Genomic DNA, 16,496 nt, shown 5'->3' on the forward strand with positions numbered 1-16,496 from the left:
ATAAAATTAACATTTCGAGTGTTTTCCATTAACAACCAATCGCAAAATCCAATCCTTTTAGGATAATCTTCAACCAATAACTCTTGAACCGTTCTTAAGTGATAGGGTTTAAGCAGCTGATCCTCCAAACCCTTACGTGAGGAACATTTACTTGAGCAGCTATTACCCTTGTACTTGTTCCAGGGACTTCTTCAATGATTTCTAATATGCCTTCATCAGTTGCATCAATTATTGGACGACCACTATTGCCAGCAACTTGCGGTTGGAATGTACCCGTTTCCCGTAAACGACGATCAATGGTCAGAAATAATCGTCTATCGGGTGTATTTCGATTGGGGTATTTTACTGCATAACGCCTTGCGGCTGCTGCACTATTTCCTTGACATTCACCTACGATATTCCCGATAGTTTATTGAAATCATCAAATTTAATCTGATCCAACTTACCCAACGTTAAATGCATATCTGCTATTTCCTGAAATGTGTAGGCCATTGTAATATCAAAATTTTTAATATTAATCTTATTCACACAATAAATGATTCAAATTATTAACTATTATTGATGGAACTGTTTGTAATTATTGTATCCGTAGAAACTAATTGTAATTTTATGGCCAACTAGGAAAAAAACCAATTTTTCGAAAAAGTAATAAAAGGAAAAAAAGTTTTAAAAATAATGTGTTAAACTAATGATGCCACAAAATTTATTTGATTTGAACGTACTCAAAAGTTTGGGGGGATTTAGGGCTGCACACCCCCCTTAAAATTTGTCTGTGCGCTTAGTTTTTGTTGTTTCTTTTTTATGAAAGATGCTTTTAGAGCAAGAAAGTAACGTGTCCATTTTTATTACAAAATGTCAAGTAGTTTAGGAGATAATGCAAAAAACAATTTTTATTTTGTAACTTCAAAGGACTGTAAATTTTTTTGTGTACACTTTAGTACTAAGGTAAGTTGGATTCAATCAATTTATTTTTGTCCCCGGAATGCGAGATTTAACTTATGACATACCTTTTTGAAACACCCTGTATACTTACAATTAGGATAACACTAATACCCAGTGATCTATTTATACGACGGGTCAAAATTCAAAAAAGCAAATATATAAAACAAGTTCATGAATGTTTCCATATTAAGTACAATATTAGTGATAATTATGTATAGCAAAATTTTGAAATTTGAAAAAAAATTGGGCGTTCATGGGTTAATCTATAATCTTCAAACCAAAATACGATAGTTATGGTAATAAATATAGTGGGTTTATTGAAACAACGTGAACTGTAAGCCACTTTCAAAGCTTTGAAAGTAATCGATGTTCTCGTAAAATCCTTTAATTAAAAATTGTTTGTATATCGTATAACCTAATTATAGAGTAAACGGGCAACTATATAATTCAAATTGGTGAGTAGTTTATTTTTGTACAGTTGTTTATACATCAAAGCACAAACTTATCTTTGTTTATACTAGATAAAACAATCACAAAATTTTGAATTTGCTTTTTTGGCAAATCGATCGGTATACTGCAAACTTTAGAATTATGTATTATTTCGCATAAAAGGTTTGTACAAATAATAGAAGGAAAACATCGTCTGAGAGAAATAATCTGTACTTATCTGTCTATACTTTTTTTAAGGAATATATTATAACCTTTCGAGACTGGCTGAATGACGAAAGTCAATGCAAAAAAAAAAAAAAAAAAAAAAAAACTTCTTTTTTGGGAAAAACCAGCTTTATTCTTTTTCAAAGTATTCACCTTTTAAATCTATAATACACTTTTTCATTTGTAAATATAGACTAGGCGAGATCTGTAGAAATTCAGACCATAATGGACATTTTCCATAGGAAGCTATTTTTTTGCTGGAATCTCTTAATTGTGCTAAATTTTTTTATTTAACAAAATCTGAAAACAATTGAAAATTTCTCATTTTTTTGCTACTATTTTCGTTTATAATTTGGAAAATATTGATCCTAGAGAAAAAATTATACGAAGTTAAAAGTTTCGTTATTAAATGTTACACAATTCAGTAAAACCTCGATATAACGGACTACTTGGGGGGAGGGGGTGTCCGTTAAAGGCGAAAGTCCGTTATATAAAAATATGTTTAAAATAAATCGAAAAAACATTTTTTTTAAATATGTACGTATTTAGATGTATATAAAAACTTCAAAATACAAACAAAATTCTATTTAATTGACTTCGGACATTCGTCGTGAAGTGACGTTGCTGTTGATATCGACGCGCTTGCTGTCGGTAATCCAGTTTTGAAAAAGAAACCAGGTTTCGTTTGCACTTTCGATGTTTGCTGTTTTTTTTTATGATTAACTCTCTAAAATTACGAAAATGCGTAGAACACAGTTGAAGTTCTTTATCTGATGAATAATCAATAACTGTTAATTAATCGTCGAGATGCGATCTTACCTCTGATAACTTAATTTTTAGTAGTCTTGTTTTGTCACCTTCTTCGGTATCATCACTTCTATCCTCATTTTTTAGGTTCATAACTTCATCTGCTATTTTACTTTCAGTCATGGTGTTATACCTTCCTCAGCTATATGTTCTCCGGCATTATTATGTATTGTCCTACAGATATCAGTAACTTCCAACCCTTCTAAATCTGTGTATGCACCTAGGCCATCAAACAAATCCTTCCAACCATGTTTCATGGTTTGCTCTTTCACCTTCTCCCATGCTGCAGCAAAATTAAAAATTGTTGACTTTAAATTGTAATTTGCAAGGTACGCTGCCCTCTTGTATCTTCTACATTATTTCCATCGATCAATACAACTATTACATCCTCTAAAAACTTTCTGCGATATATTCGTTTGGTTGCCAAAATTATTCCCTGATCAATTTGTTGAATAAGCAATGTTGTATGTTTTGACAAAAACATACAGCTAAAGTTGCTAGGTTTACGAGATTTGTCAACCATTACAGGAGTCAATCTATGCGATCCATCGGCGTTGGCACAAAGCCGAGATCCTCTTCTTGCTGATTTTTCTTCCAGAATTAGATTTTTCATATTTGGGGGCTTGTGTGCTTTCAGGCAAAGTACGCCATAACAAACCAGTTTCGTCAGTACATATTGTAAATCTGAGATTCTAATAGCATTTCGTTACTTATAATGTTCTAAAAATTTTTAACTAAAAGGTTTTATTTCTTCATTTGGGGCAGTTGAAGATTTGCCGTAAATTCTTTTATTCATGATTCCGTGCTTTTTGCGAAAGCGCTAGAGCCATCCATCACTTGCTCTGAATGGTATGTCCATATGATTGCTAATTTAATTGCATTAGATTTCAATTCGACTACCCTGACTGGGACTCCTCTAGAAAGTTGTTGGCCGTACCATTTTAAGATTGCTTCTTCCAGTGAAGTTTGACAAGCCAATTTCATTCGTTTTCTGAGATTGCTGTTCTCTCCTACATCACACATGAATGCAAATTTATTTATTTTGTTTTTGTTTTTTTTTTATGTCCAAAACAGTTTGCTTTTTGATAGGGTAGTATTGCGAAAATTTTAACTTACTTACTGGCGTACACTAAATGTGTTAGTTTAGTAACACCCATATAATCATAAAAACCTACGTGTTATTATTTCAGGGAATCCTCTAATGATATGTGATAATCTCACTTTCTGTCTCTTGGCTACAAATGTGCAAATTTATATCTCATGTGTGTATTTTTTGTTTCTCTAACAAATTTATTTTTCAGCAAAAAAATATATACATATTACTATTAGAAATGACTCTTACGCTAGATTTTGCTGAAATTCTTTGTAAAATACAGTGGTATGGGACGGGTTAAGCATGTATAATATTAACAGTACGTTTTTATTTTGTTTTATATTTGACCGGATTTTTTGTCCGTTATATCCGAAGTCCGTTAAATAGAGGTCCGTTATATCGAGGTTTTACTGTATTTCGTTAGCTAGAAATTGAAAATTTTATGTTTATTGTTGAAAAAATAGCAATAATTGGAAAAAAAAAGTACAAAAAAATGAAGTTAATCCTTTAAATGTTTTCGACTTTCTAAACTTGACTTACAAGCTCCATATTCCGCCTAGAAAAACCTTTTAATATGTTTAAAATATGTGCTAAAATTTTTTAAGATCGGTTGGATAGGTGTTGCATAATAATTTTGCAATCCAGCCTACTGGAAAAAAATCGCAAATTTTCAAATTTCTAGTAAGCAATAAATAAGGCTTTCAAATAGTTGCAAATTTTTGTACATATAGAGGAAAGCTCAAACTTTCAAACGCTTTTTGTAAAATTCAAATCGGTTCACTAGGAGAGCCTAGAAAATTTTTTAAAATTTTAAACATTTTTTAGGCCTATAAACAAATTGAATAACTTTACGAGCTTTAAACGTTACAAATTCAAAATTTATACACTTAAAGAACATTAAAACACGCTTCTTTAAAAAAAAACGATACATTCGGCTTACTGGTTGCCGAGATATTGAAGGTCAAGGTCAGACCTGAAAATTCTTGTCCTTCGAAAAAAAGAAAAAGACTAAAAAAAATTATTGGAGATTGAGTCAAAATAAAGTTTATTTATGAAAAAAAAATTTTTTTTCGTTCGCCTTTGTTTTAACAATTTAAATTATTTATTAACAATTTATAAATACATATTTGTTTACTAACAGTAACAATTTACTTCAATGTATAAATTGCAAGCTCAAAAAAAATGCATGAAGAAAAAATGCAATTACTTGTTTAACATACAATTGTTTATTGCAAATTTCCCAATTTTGCAATTAAAAATGGTACTTGAAAATATATTTGAAATCCTTGTCCTCCGAGACATCGATTCAAAAAAAAAGAGCAAAATTGGTTAACAAGAAGCCGAGATAATGCAATTTTTAGCGCGCGCTATGATTTTGAACTCACCGATTCACATTTCGAGTGAATGTCCCCCACCACTACCTCTCATGCATTCCGAGCGACATTTTACACGAAAACAGTTTTTTATTTGTCTTTTTATGGATGTTGCCATAAAGCGCATTACGTAAAACTTTTCATATAAAAAGTACTTGACAAGACGAGGATATTTGTTTAGAAACGAGCCCTCTATCACTTATGGTTACACGGCAAATATATGCCAACTTTGACCTTCAATATCTCGGCAACCAGTAAGCCGAATGTATTTTTTTTGAAGAAGCGTCTTTTAATATTCTTTAAGTGTATAAATTTTGTAATTGATATGTTTAAAGCTCGTAAAGTTATTCAATTTGTTTATAAGCCTAATATATATATATATAAAAAATGTTTAAAACTTTAAAAAAATTTCTAGGCTCTCCTAGTGAACCGATTTGATTTTACGAAAAGCCTTTGAAAGTTTGAGCCTTCTTTTATGTGTAAAAAAATTTGCAACTATCTGAGGGCCTTATTTAGGGCTTACTATAAATTTGAAAATTTGCGATTTTTTTCCATTTTTTCCAGGTTGCAAAATTATTATGCAATACCTATCCGACAGATCTTAACAAAATTTAGCACACATTTTAAACATATTAAAAGGTTTTTCTAGGCGGAATATGGAGCTTGTAAGTCAAGTTTAGAAAGTCGAAAACATTTAAAGGATTAACTTCATTTTTTGTACTTTTTTTTCCAATTATTGCTATTTTTTCAACAATAAACATTAAATTTTCAAGTTCTAGCTAACGAAATATTGTGTAAAATTGAATATCGAAACTTTTAACTTCTTATAATTTTTTCTCTAGGATCAATATTTTCCGAATTATAAACGAAAATAGGAGCAAAAAAATGAGAAATTTTCAATTGTTTTCAGATCTTGTTAAATAAAAAATTTAGCACAGGGTTTGCGACTGGCGCATATCGTGCTGATTCCAGCAAAAAAATAGCTTCCTATGGAAAATGTCCAATCCAAAACAGATCCCGCCTAGACTAATATGAAAATATTATTATGTATCTCAGAGACGAGGTTTTTGTAATATGCAGCAAGAAGGTATATATTTTATGTAGGCAGTGTATATTTAAAATACATTTTACTATAAATTATACATATTCCTACTTCCTTACTATTCATTTCTGTTATTTTATAGTCAGTGCTAGGTCTAGGAACATAATTATGTTGATCTGCTGTTGGTCATTTACCCCCCGATTACTCCGATTAATTTATCACATAATAAAGTTCCGGTTTATAATCAAATGTAACGATAATTTGATAAATCATATTTAGTCGTAAATACGAGCATTTCCCTGTTGGTGCAAAGTTGTTAAAAAAACAATATATACCATCCAACCAAATTGAAAAGTTTATTTGGGGTATTTATTTCTTTTTATATTTATTCGACAACTGGTTATGCATGTTATCTTAATTCCACGATCAATACAAGATATACAGTGTGTCAATTTAAAAAGGTGCCACCCTCTATAATTTGGTCCCTATAGAAAATCTATAAATATGCAAAAACACGTCAAATTTATTTGTGAGGGGGACATTTTGTAGAACAGTTTTTAACTAAATTACATCAACCCTCTAGCAGGGGCGGACACAACCCCCAAAATCTTTAATGGAAAGGGGGTTTAAGTGATACCTCATTTTAAAGGTCGTTTAACTATCTTTTCAAAAATACTACATATATTATATGTATACATTATTTTTTTCAATACTTTTGGAGAAATCGTGTAAAACTAAAGATATTTAAGTATAAAGTGTTTTGCTATAAAACATAAAAATTCAGTGAAAAGTAACTTCCTAAAGTAAATGTTCGAAATATTGTTCAACAAGTGTTTTTTAAACAGTTATAAAGCCTGCTCTCAAACTCTTCTCTAATAAAATGCGTTAGGCTTTCACGGCCATCGTCTAACTTAAACTTAAACAGCTGAACAAGTTAGACGATGGCCGTGAAAGCCTAAAGGTGGGTACGCATATGCGAGCCGAACGGTATACGTACCGTACGCGTACAGATCCTTGGAAAATATTCTACATCGTACTGATCGCATACTTATCTCGACCCATGGAAAGCGACAAACCAACAACGAACACACATGTGCGAAATGATTCATTTTATTTATAATTTGGGTACTGATTTATTCCTGTTTTTGCTTGTTTAAAAAAAATAAAAATATGTACAATAATCAGTTTACTGTTTTCTCACGTCTCTCTAGGAAGGAACACGTCATTCACACAATGTCGATTTGATGACACAATAAAAATGTTCGCTGCGTCTAGTAAGCGCCGTCCAAACTGAAAGACGAGCTTCCTTTGAAGTCGTGAAATAAACCGCAACAATTTGGTTCGCGACGAGTCACGATGAAACAGTACGCAAGCGGTTTTTCTGCCGTACACATTACCGAATATAGCGTTCGCATACCGTATGCATACCGTTTGGCTCGTATATGTGTACCGACCTTCACGCATTTTATCAGTCGCCTCTACGGGGAGGAGGTAACTACATACTACAGAAGACTAGATTGTCTACGGAAGAAGAAAGCTCATCTTCTTGCGTCGTTATCTTTTCTATCACGATGTCGAGACAACGGGGTACTACCGAATTTCTTACGAACAAATCGATCCATCAGAACAAATCAAGCCAATAGAATATATGCACGCATCGAAAAAAGCACTATTACGAGAACGAATACACGACACTAGACGAAATTTGGCGAAGGTTGACAAGGAGCTTCTAGATTTGTTTTACGTTTTAAGCAGCGGGTTGAAATACGCAGATTGGAATAAGATTGAATCCATTTGTTACAGAAAGATGGAAAATGAACTAGAAAGGAACACTGAACGCCAGAAAAACAAATACGAACGCTTAACCAAACATAAGGAGGTAGAATAAAAACAAAACACAGAAACGACAGTGGTCAACCTTTCAGATAAGGTTTTAACTCCAGCCGAAACATCCAAAGGGGGAAATTTTGCGATTGCACCTAAAGTAATACCCAAATAAGGACAGAATCAGCGAGAATTTTGCATAAAGCTAAGACACCGAAAAATAACCTGAGTCACCAAGAAATCCGTACCATAAAATCGTTAAACGCAGACAAAGATGTTGTAATTTTACCAGCAGACAAGGGAAACGCCACCGTCGTAATGAAGACGACCGACTACAAAACGAAAATACAAAATCTTCTAGATCCTGCGGTATATAAAGGACTTAAAAAAGATCCGACAGCAGTCACCCTACAGAAAATCAATAGACATAAAATCTTTGTCCATACCAGAGGATACAATGCCAAGAATATGCAATAGCAAAGCAGTCCCACTACGCTTGTATGGCTTACCGAAAATACACAAAGACGATGGACCTCTACCTCTACAAAAAAGTGAATTATACTCAATGTAATGTGTCAATTGTGAACGAGTAATCACTGTGTTTTATTTTCCATGCCGTCTCTCATCTGAGATATTTGTAAAACGGCGTTTACAACAACTTTGAAGGATAACCACATGTTTCCATTTTGCCCAGAAGCTTCCATCCTCGTTTTGTTTGTCCCTGGTTGTCACCCCAGGCTTTTTAGCAGTTTGGAGATGAATTTGTTCGTGTGACAGGGAGTGTAAGTCCAGTTTCCACCCCCAGAAATTTTAGTAAGTCCAGTTCCTAACCCCAGAAATTTTAGTGAAATCCAGGTAACTTTTGTGTTTGATTTTTAAAGGAAAAATAAACGTTTTCTAACAATAATTGCTTTCATAACAATTTAAGAAATTGTAATAATTAAAATTGTAGATGCTAGGGTCTAGCTGTCATATTCTTTGTTCTGTTTTAAAATTTAATATTGACATCTGACAGCTAGCTTTATTTTTTTTGACATTTGGTAAATTCCTAATCATAATAGAGATTTTGTTTTTGTTTTTTAAAGAAGGTTAACCTCTATGCACAGTTTCACTAAAAAATATATTTCTTCATTTGTAATAATTTATTTCTGTTATAAATTATCGCCCAGTAACAATTGTAAATTTTTGTAGTATCTCCAACTTCTAGATTTTGTAAACGGATAGGACATAGTAAGTCTGTTTTTGATATTTTGTATTTTATTGTTATTATCTATATTTGTAACTGTTTGTGGTGAGACAACAATAAATGTGTAATTTTTTTCACTAAATCATTTTGTTTATTTCTCTTAACTAACTCTCTAACCCTTTTTTGTGTTTTTAGGAAGAAAGAACCTTTTCTTTCATCCAACAGGAAGATTCTTCAAAGCGGCGTCCATTTTAAATGGCTTTGAGAACCTTCTTGTGTTTTTGTTTGTCCAGGAGACTCATCGTAAGTATCCCTTTTGTTTCATTTTTGTAGTTACCCCATTTCAGTCCCCTTAAATTCACTTATCCACGACCCAGTTCTCTAAATAAACCCTGAGTGGTCGTTCGCAACGTTTCGGTTTGTTTTGCTTGCCCTATCTCCCCTCCAATAATTTCTGTCCCCAATTTTCAACCCCCCATAGTAATACCCTATGTGGTAGGCAAAATAATCGTTACACTATAGGTGTATTAAGATCTGGCAAGATAAGAACTTTGAACCACTCTGGTCACTTTTACACCAATTGTAAAATATCGGAGTAGATATTTTAAATACATACGTAAGCAATCGGTTACTTCGTTAACTTTAACATCATCAAAACGAAAAATATTGATTCTAAACATATTACATAACACTGTTAGTAAAGTATTTTGCAGTTAACTTCGTTTACTTTCCAAAGATAAAAATAGAAACGCATTATCAGTCAACAGTAACTGATTAGACTAAACTGATTAGAAAAATTTTGAATAAAAGATTATTAGTAATTTTTAAAATATATATCAATAAAGCAATACACACGATCTCCAATCAAAAATAACGATTACCAACAAGTTCTCCGAAAATTTTATAGTATATAAGGGGCGAAGGGCACAATACATTGCTTAAAAAGAAGCATTAAACTGGGGCGAAGGTAAGGCTGCGGTCTATCTCATACACTCTTCAAAATCTACACTGAAAAGTAATTTCATCATGTTCTGAATATATCTATTTGGGGGTAGAGATGGAAAGAAATGGATGCAATGAAACAGAAATTTAAAAAAAAACGAATTATAAAGGGATAAAATATAATAGGTGCACTGAATTCATTACTCGGTCAAAAACCATCTCTAAACAGAAAAATAACAAGCCATATAACAAGAGAACAAAACAAAAACTCTTTAATCTGGAAATGTCTTTTTGGAGCAAATCAACAGGTATATCCAGAATGATGCAGATAAAAAATGATAGAATAAGACAAATCATATTGAGGACAGCCATCATCATAGAAGAAATACAGCAAAAACATCTTATTTAGAGATATATAGAGAATGATAGAATAAGTTTGGCAGAAGATAGAATACAGGACAAAAAAGATTATCCCCGATCAACAAATTTGAGAATATTACGGGGATTTATTGAAATGATAAATTATTTCAAGAAACTCATCCCATTCTCATCTGTCAGAATGAATTAGCATTAATCAATCTGTTAAAGAAAAATATAAAATGGCAATGGGGCAAGGAACAAGAAAGCGCTTTTATTAGTTTAAAAGAGAAATTGGCAAGTGGAGTCCATCCCATCTACACATTGCTTTTTATATTAAGAAAAGATGCTTCGACACATACATGCATTAGTAGAAACATAGTATACTGCTTTCATTCATATAATGAAGAATAGACTAGTTAACAATGGAATATATCGCGGAGTATTATTATTGCAAGAATATGATCTCGAATTTAAATATTTAAAAGAAAAAGAAAAAAGGTTTTTTCAAAACTTACTTACAATGAAGTAAAAACTTCTCGTAAAATGGTATAAAATTTTACTATTAAAAAGAGGAAGAGAACTATATGTTATAACCAAAGAACTGCGTTCGTTGGTTTGGGAACCAACGCTTCAAGCGTTGTTTCTAAGAGAACAGTTCATTCTACAAAAAATGCTCATAAACATTTTTGTTTAAAATTAACACAGCTACATTTTTTATTTAAAACATTTTTTTCTACAGCGTACAGATTCTGTGTAAATCGATTTTTTTGCATTTTTACCCCCCTGCGAGTGGGCTTTTACGGGGAAGCCCGATGGTAAAAGTGGTAAACTTTTCTGCATCTTTTTTGGGGTCCAAAATTAATATTCTCGGCAAAATTCAGCTTGTTCGTATGGTTTTTAAAGGTTCAGTGGCATTTTCGTCTGTGACGACTGGAGTATTTGATTTTTACTTACAAAATTTTTATTTTTATCTATAAACAAGAAAAATTTCTTAAAAGAATCAAAACTAGATCCCTATCCCCATCCCCAAAAAAATTTTTCGAAAAAAACTGAATGTAGGTTTAATTTATTCATGATACTTGTATATATCGTTTATATTTAATATTCTCCTGATATTTGCAGTCTTTAAGTGTTTTAAAACATAACTGTTAATTCCATTTCATTATGCCCCTGATGTGGGACTTCAAAAACTGGTAACAGTTTGGCACATACACTGTTATTTAATTTTGACACTCTCAATTACCATTATCTTTTCTCCCGCTTCAAATGTCACTGGTCTCCCTTTTCTTTATCTGTGTTGCTTTTGGAGGTATTTTTCTCCACTTCTACTTAATTTTCTTTCTACCATTTCTGTCAGTTGTTGGTATTCTCTTTGTTCTGTTGTTCTTATGGCCTGGGTGGTATTGTTCCTTTCATCATAAATACTGGTACTTCTTTTGTTATCGTGTGGGGAATAGAGTTCAAATACTCTTCAATTTCAGGCACTTTTCTATCTTAATGTGTGTGTTGGCCATCTGATACTGACCTTTTGTACATATGAGATATGTGACCTCTTGTATAAATCTCTCTGAAGGGTTGCTCTGTGGATGATATATACTCACAAAATTTCGTATTGGTCCCTCTTTGTCTCAATTGTCCTTTGAATCTATCATTGTGAAAATAAGTAGCATTGTCTAACAGTATGTTTTTGGGTGTTTTTGGTAATATTTGTAACTATTTCAGTACCTTCTGTTGTTGGGCAGCAAAATAAATTTATGTATTTGGAGAATAGGCCAACCATTACCTTGTTTATTCATTTGTGTTGTTTGGATTAGGTCACTTAGCACATATATTGCAACTATATCGAGTTTCTGTCAGATCTTATGTTTCTTGGAATTTTTCATTTTTGAAGCCCTTACTTTTATATTTATATAAATTTGAGATGTATGTCAAAAATATATATGTTTTTGACATATATGGAATTTTCTCGTGGCATTTTTTGATATTTTATAGACTCCTTTACTAATGTAATTTTCCTGAAAAACAAGCCAAACTTTCCTGCTTCCGATGTGTCCATTGTTTTGGTGAATATTCTCTATAATTTTGCCTGCTAGTTCGTTGGTTATAACATATAGTTCTCTATTGTGTCTCCTATCAGTTTCAACACTCTGAGAAATTTTGTAAAATGTTAATTATACAGAGTCTATTGTTAGATTTGTTTACAAAGAAAAATATGAAATTTGAAAGTTATTATTGAGAATTAGGTATTTTGTGTGATTCTGAAGGACTAAAAGATAATTTATTGAAAACAAGAAGAGTAGAAAAAGATTTTTGATTTGATTAAGATTAGGAAGACAGGAATGGGGTTAACTGTTGCGGATCTTTGAGAGAAGAACATTGAATCCTGAGAAGTAAACTAGTGCTGGCAGTTTTGGAACAGTGTAAAAGTAATTTGTGAGTAAGAGGTTAAAAAGTGGTAGCTCTGGACTAGGAATGCTGGTTGGGAGAAGTTTGCAGTATTTAAATTTTGCAGTATTTGCAAGTACAATTTGCAAGTTTATTATTCATCGGGAGAACCATGGACAAGGATAATTTGGCAGTTAAAAGAGATAACAATTGTTAGGACATTTGGCCCAGATTCCGTGTAATCGGAACAAAAGAAGAAGTTTTAGCCAGACAGTTGTGTTAAAAGAACATTTCTATTTTAAAAATTTAAAATGTAAAGAAATTAGGGACCGAATTGAAACAATTGAAATGTAACTGACAATATCTACAGACTGTTGCTAATTAATTACAATGAACTCAATGTTATCATCAACAATCTTCATAAGATGTAAAGTTTTGATTGAAAACTGGTCAAAAATAGAAAAAGTATAAAATTAGATTTAACTAGTACTCTGAATCCTTGTAAAAGTAAAAGTAATCAATGAATATGTAGGTAAAATAAGGAAATTTTCAGAACATATAAATAGATGAATGAATACTTGCTGAGATTAACACAAAACTAAAAAAACAGTAATAGTTTGAATGACAATAATAGATGTAAGAATACAAAGTGATATGAGGAAGAAAATAATAGCTGAACAAAATAACAACAATGTTAAAAAAGGAAAATGTTACCCCCAAAGAGTAACAATGCCCCAAAATATGGAGAAAGAGCTGGGAATTTACTTGTATAAAAAATATTTTAACAGAATTATGATATAAGTAAAGAGATTTTCAACAAATGAAAAAAGTTTACTTAGGTAAACTACTCACCTACTATTATTTAACATTAGTAGTAGATTTTATAGTAGAAAAAATAATGAAGGTATTTACTATTTAATTTAAAAACTGTTAGTCATTGATAGATCAAGTGTTGATTAAATGGTTTAGATTTTATTAAAAAAAAATGAAATTAATTAATTAATTACTGGTCAATATGGTAAACTCAACACTAGTTTATATACTGAATTATAGAAGTTGTGAAGTGGACATTATAATATACTGAAGGTTTTAACTTTCCATCTGTTACTATACTTTTAATAAAAATAAATTAAAAATTGTGTATACAGACATTTACTTGTTGAAAATAATATGTGATTCAAATTTCAATATGAAAAACTACTGTAAAAAACACTCACCTGAATGAAAAACACCCAATCCAATATTACTGGTAAATTCATTAATTTTGTACATATCATAAACATTTAACAACACAGGTTCCCGAGACATTTTATTAGGTAGTAGTTCATCGGAACCAGAGTCTCTTACACTCATACAACTAAACGGTAAATTGCAAGTTAAACCATTGGAAAACATTTCTAAAAATACAGATGTTATGTTTTAAAATAGAACTGTAAGAAATGACCTTACTTTAATTAATATCGTTCGAGATAATAGAACAATAACTGCTTGATGCTGTGGTTTAATTCATTAGAACGTAATCACTTAAATGTTTGAGGAAATAAGGAAACAGTAATTATTTTCACAGGTTATATTTCCATTATGACTAACAACTATAACAACAAAAGTCAAGTCCTTGACTCCTGACATTTGAATAAATTAGATGAAGTGCTGTATACTGTACTTTGACAAGGGAACACAAAAAAGAAGAAAAATTTTCCATAAGCGTAGTATAAAAAAAATTTATTGAAACATTCTAACATAGATCTGAATTTTATATTAATTATACTGTTGGCACAATTAAACGAAAAAATCATAAAATGTACTAGAAATATGTACGTACTAATTTTCATGCAGAAACGATGAACTATTATCAAATTTAAAAAAATGCACAAATGAAGTTAATGCCAGTATGAGCTAAGTAAGTCACCCATTGTAGGTGATATTACAATTTACACGCTTTTTCTTTAAGTGACGTCTCCCAATAGGAGGTTGTATATCATCACTATCTTTAATCTACCTGCCGCTGCTCTGAAGAGTTCTATTGAACTGCATCTAAACCAGTCCCTTACACATTATTCAACAATGATACTCTCTTTCTTCCTGTACTGCTTTTTCCGCTTATCTTTCCGTGTATTGTCAATTTTAGCATTTCATATCACTGTCCCCTCATTACATGTCCCAGATAATTGTAACTTTCTTATCCCAGATTTAGCCATACGGCTCTCACTTCCTCTAAGGGGAAACTTCACTCATCCCAGATACCTACGGTATCAAAAGGATTGAACTCTGGTGGGACTCTTTCCGTGTTATCGAGCCCTAGGTGACTTGGTATGCTGGAGTATCTCCCAAAAATTTTCGTACACATCTGGATGTTGAGAGAAGTACAGCTTTCTGCATGGTCTTGTAGAGATGTTCATTCAGACCTATCTTTCTTATGTTTTCTAGGAGGTTCTTCGATATAACTCCAGTAGTAGAGAGAATAATAGGTATTGTCTGGGTACTTTCCATTCTCCACTGTCTTCGTATTTGAATTTCCAGATCCCTGTATTTGGCGATCTTTTCGTTTTGTTTAATACGAAGATTATTGTTGTTGGGTATCGCCACATCAATTAGTGTTGTTTGTCTCTTTAGTTTATTAACTAGTATGAGATCTGGTCTATTATGTGCCACTGTTTGGTCTGTGAGCACAGTGCGGTCCCAGTATAGCTTGTAGTTATCATTCTCAAGTATACTTTCAGGAACGTATTGATAATATGGGAGATGGTTTGTTTGGAGAAGTCCCAGTTTGATGGCTATCTCTTGATGAAGGATCTTTCCTACTGAGTCGTGCCGTTCCTTATATTCAGTTGCAGCAAATGCCTGGCAACCCCCGGTAATGTGTTGGATGGTTTCTTGAGCTTGATATCCATATCGGCATTTGTCATTTTGGACCTGACTTTCTTATTATTATTGTATTTATTATTTCGTATTCTTTGCCCATTTCAATACTTCCGTGTTTGTTTTCTTCTGTGTTCATGCTATTCTAAGCATCCTTCTGTAAAACCACATTGCAAATGTCTGTAGTTTATGTGTTCTTGCTTCATTGTCCATCTTTTAAGTTCATATTGTAGTATCGAAAATATTTAACATCTCAGAGCTCTTACTCTCAATTTTAATCTAAGGTGTTTATCTACTGCAGAGAACTAACACGCCAAGGTTCAATAGAAATATTAAACGTAGTCTTCCAACATCATAGGTTATTAGCATCATTAGCACATAATTTGTTTAGAACTTATATTAAGATTTCTATTATTTCGTCGTTTACTTAGGTAAAGGTGCGTCTCATAAAGACTCCTTTGGTTTAAAGACAGCTTAGTGTCAACTCCTTTTTGATACAAAACAAGCTCTGTTTGTGCTTAAATGTGAGCAGTATAATCCTAAGATATTACCTTTATCAATAGAAAAATATTATCACAGCGAAAAAAATAGAGCAGAACCTTAAACTCGGCGATTGTAGGAAATGGTGACAAGTTAGTATTGGGCAAAATCATAATGAAAATAATGACAACAAAAATTGACAAAACTGCCACACAGACGAAAAATATAAATCGTAGACGGGAAATCTTTATGGAATGAGTCTTCAAAATCCTTGTAAATACCAGAACAGATTGAAGGAACAAATGAGAAAATATTCGCAAGATATGAATACTATACTGATGCCTACTTGGCCAATTTAGAGAATCTATTCATATTGCAGGTAACAAAGCAAGAGGAAAACGACGAGTAAAAAGGCAAGATAAACCCAATAATAATAATAATAAACTATGGTTCGAATAGGAAAAGAAAGAAAAATGTAAAGAAAAACAAGAAGCTTATTTAAGATTTAGATAAACAGGAACACAGAAAGTATAAACAACTGCAAAAGAG

The 16,496-nt window shown here is 32.0% G+C and overlaps 1 protein-coding gene across 1 annotated transcript in view; it reads right to left on the bottom strand.

Moving 5' to 3' along the window:
- The window catches only part of LOC140441929 (deubiquitinase DESI2), a 32,840-nt gene extending 18,620 nt beyond the window's left edge, over positions 1–14,220 (bottom strand). The window contains exons 1-2 of the mRNA XM_072532933.1: positions 14,058–14,220; positions 13,826–14,005 (exon numbers count right to left, since the gene is read on the bottom strand). Coding sequence (XP_072389034.1) covers positions 13,826–14,003 — 178 coding nt within the window. The 5' untranslated portion in view covers positions 14,004–14,005; positions 14,058–14,220. The remainder of the gene's footprint in view (positions 1–13,825; positions 14,006–14,057) is intronic.
- Positions 14,221–16,496: the final 2,276 nt, after the last annotated feature.

The sequence above is a fragment of the Diabrotica undecimpunctata genome, chromosome 5 (genome assembly GCF_040954645.1).
Source record: "Diabrotica undecimpunctata isolate CICGRU chromosome 5, icDiaUnde3, whole genome shotgun sequence".
Taxonomy (NCBI): Eukaryota; Metazoa; Arthropoda; class Insecta; order Coleoptera; family Chrysomelidae; genus Diabrotica; species Diabrotica undecimpunctata.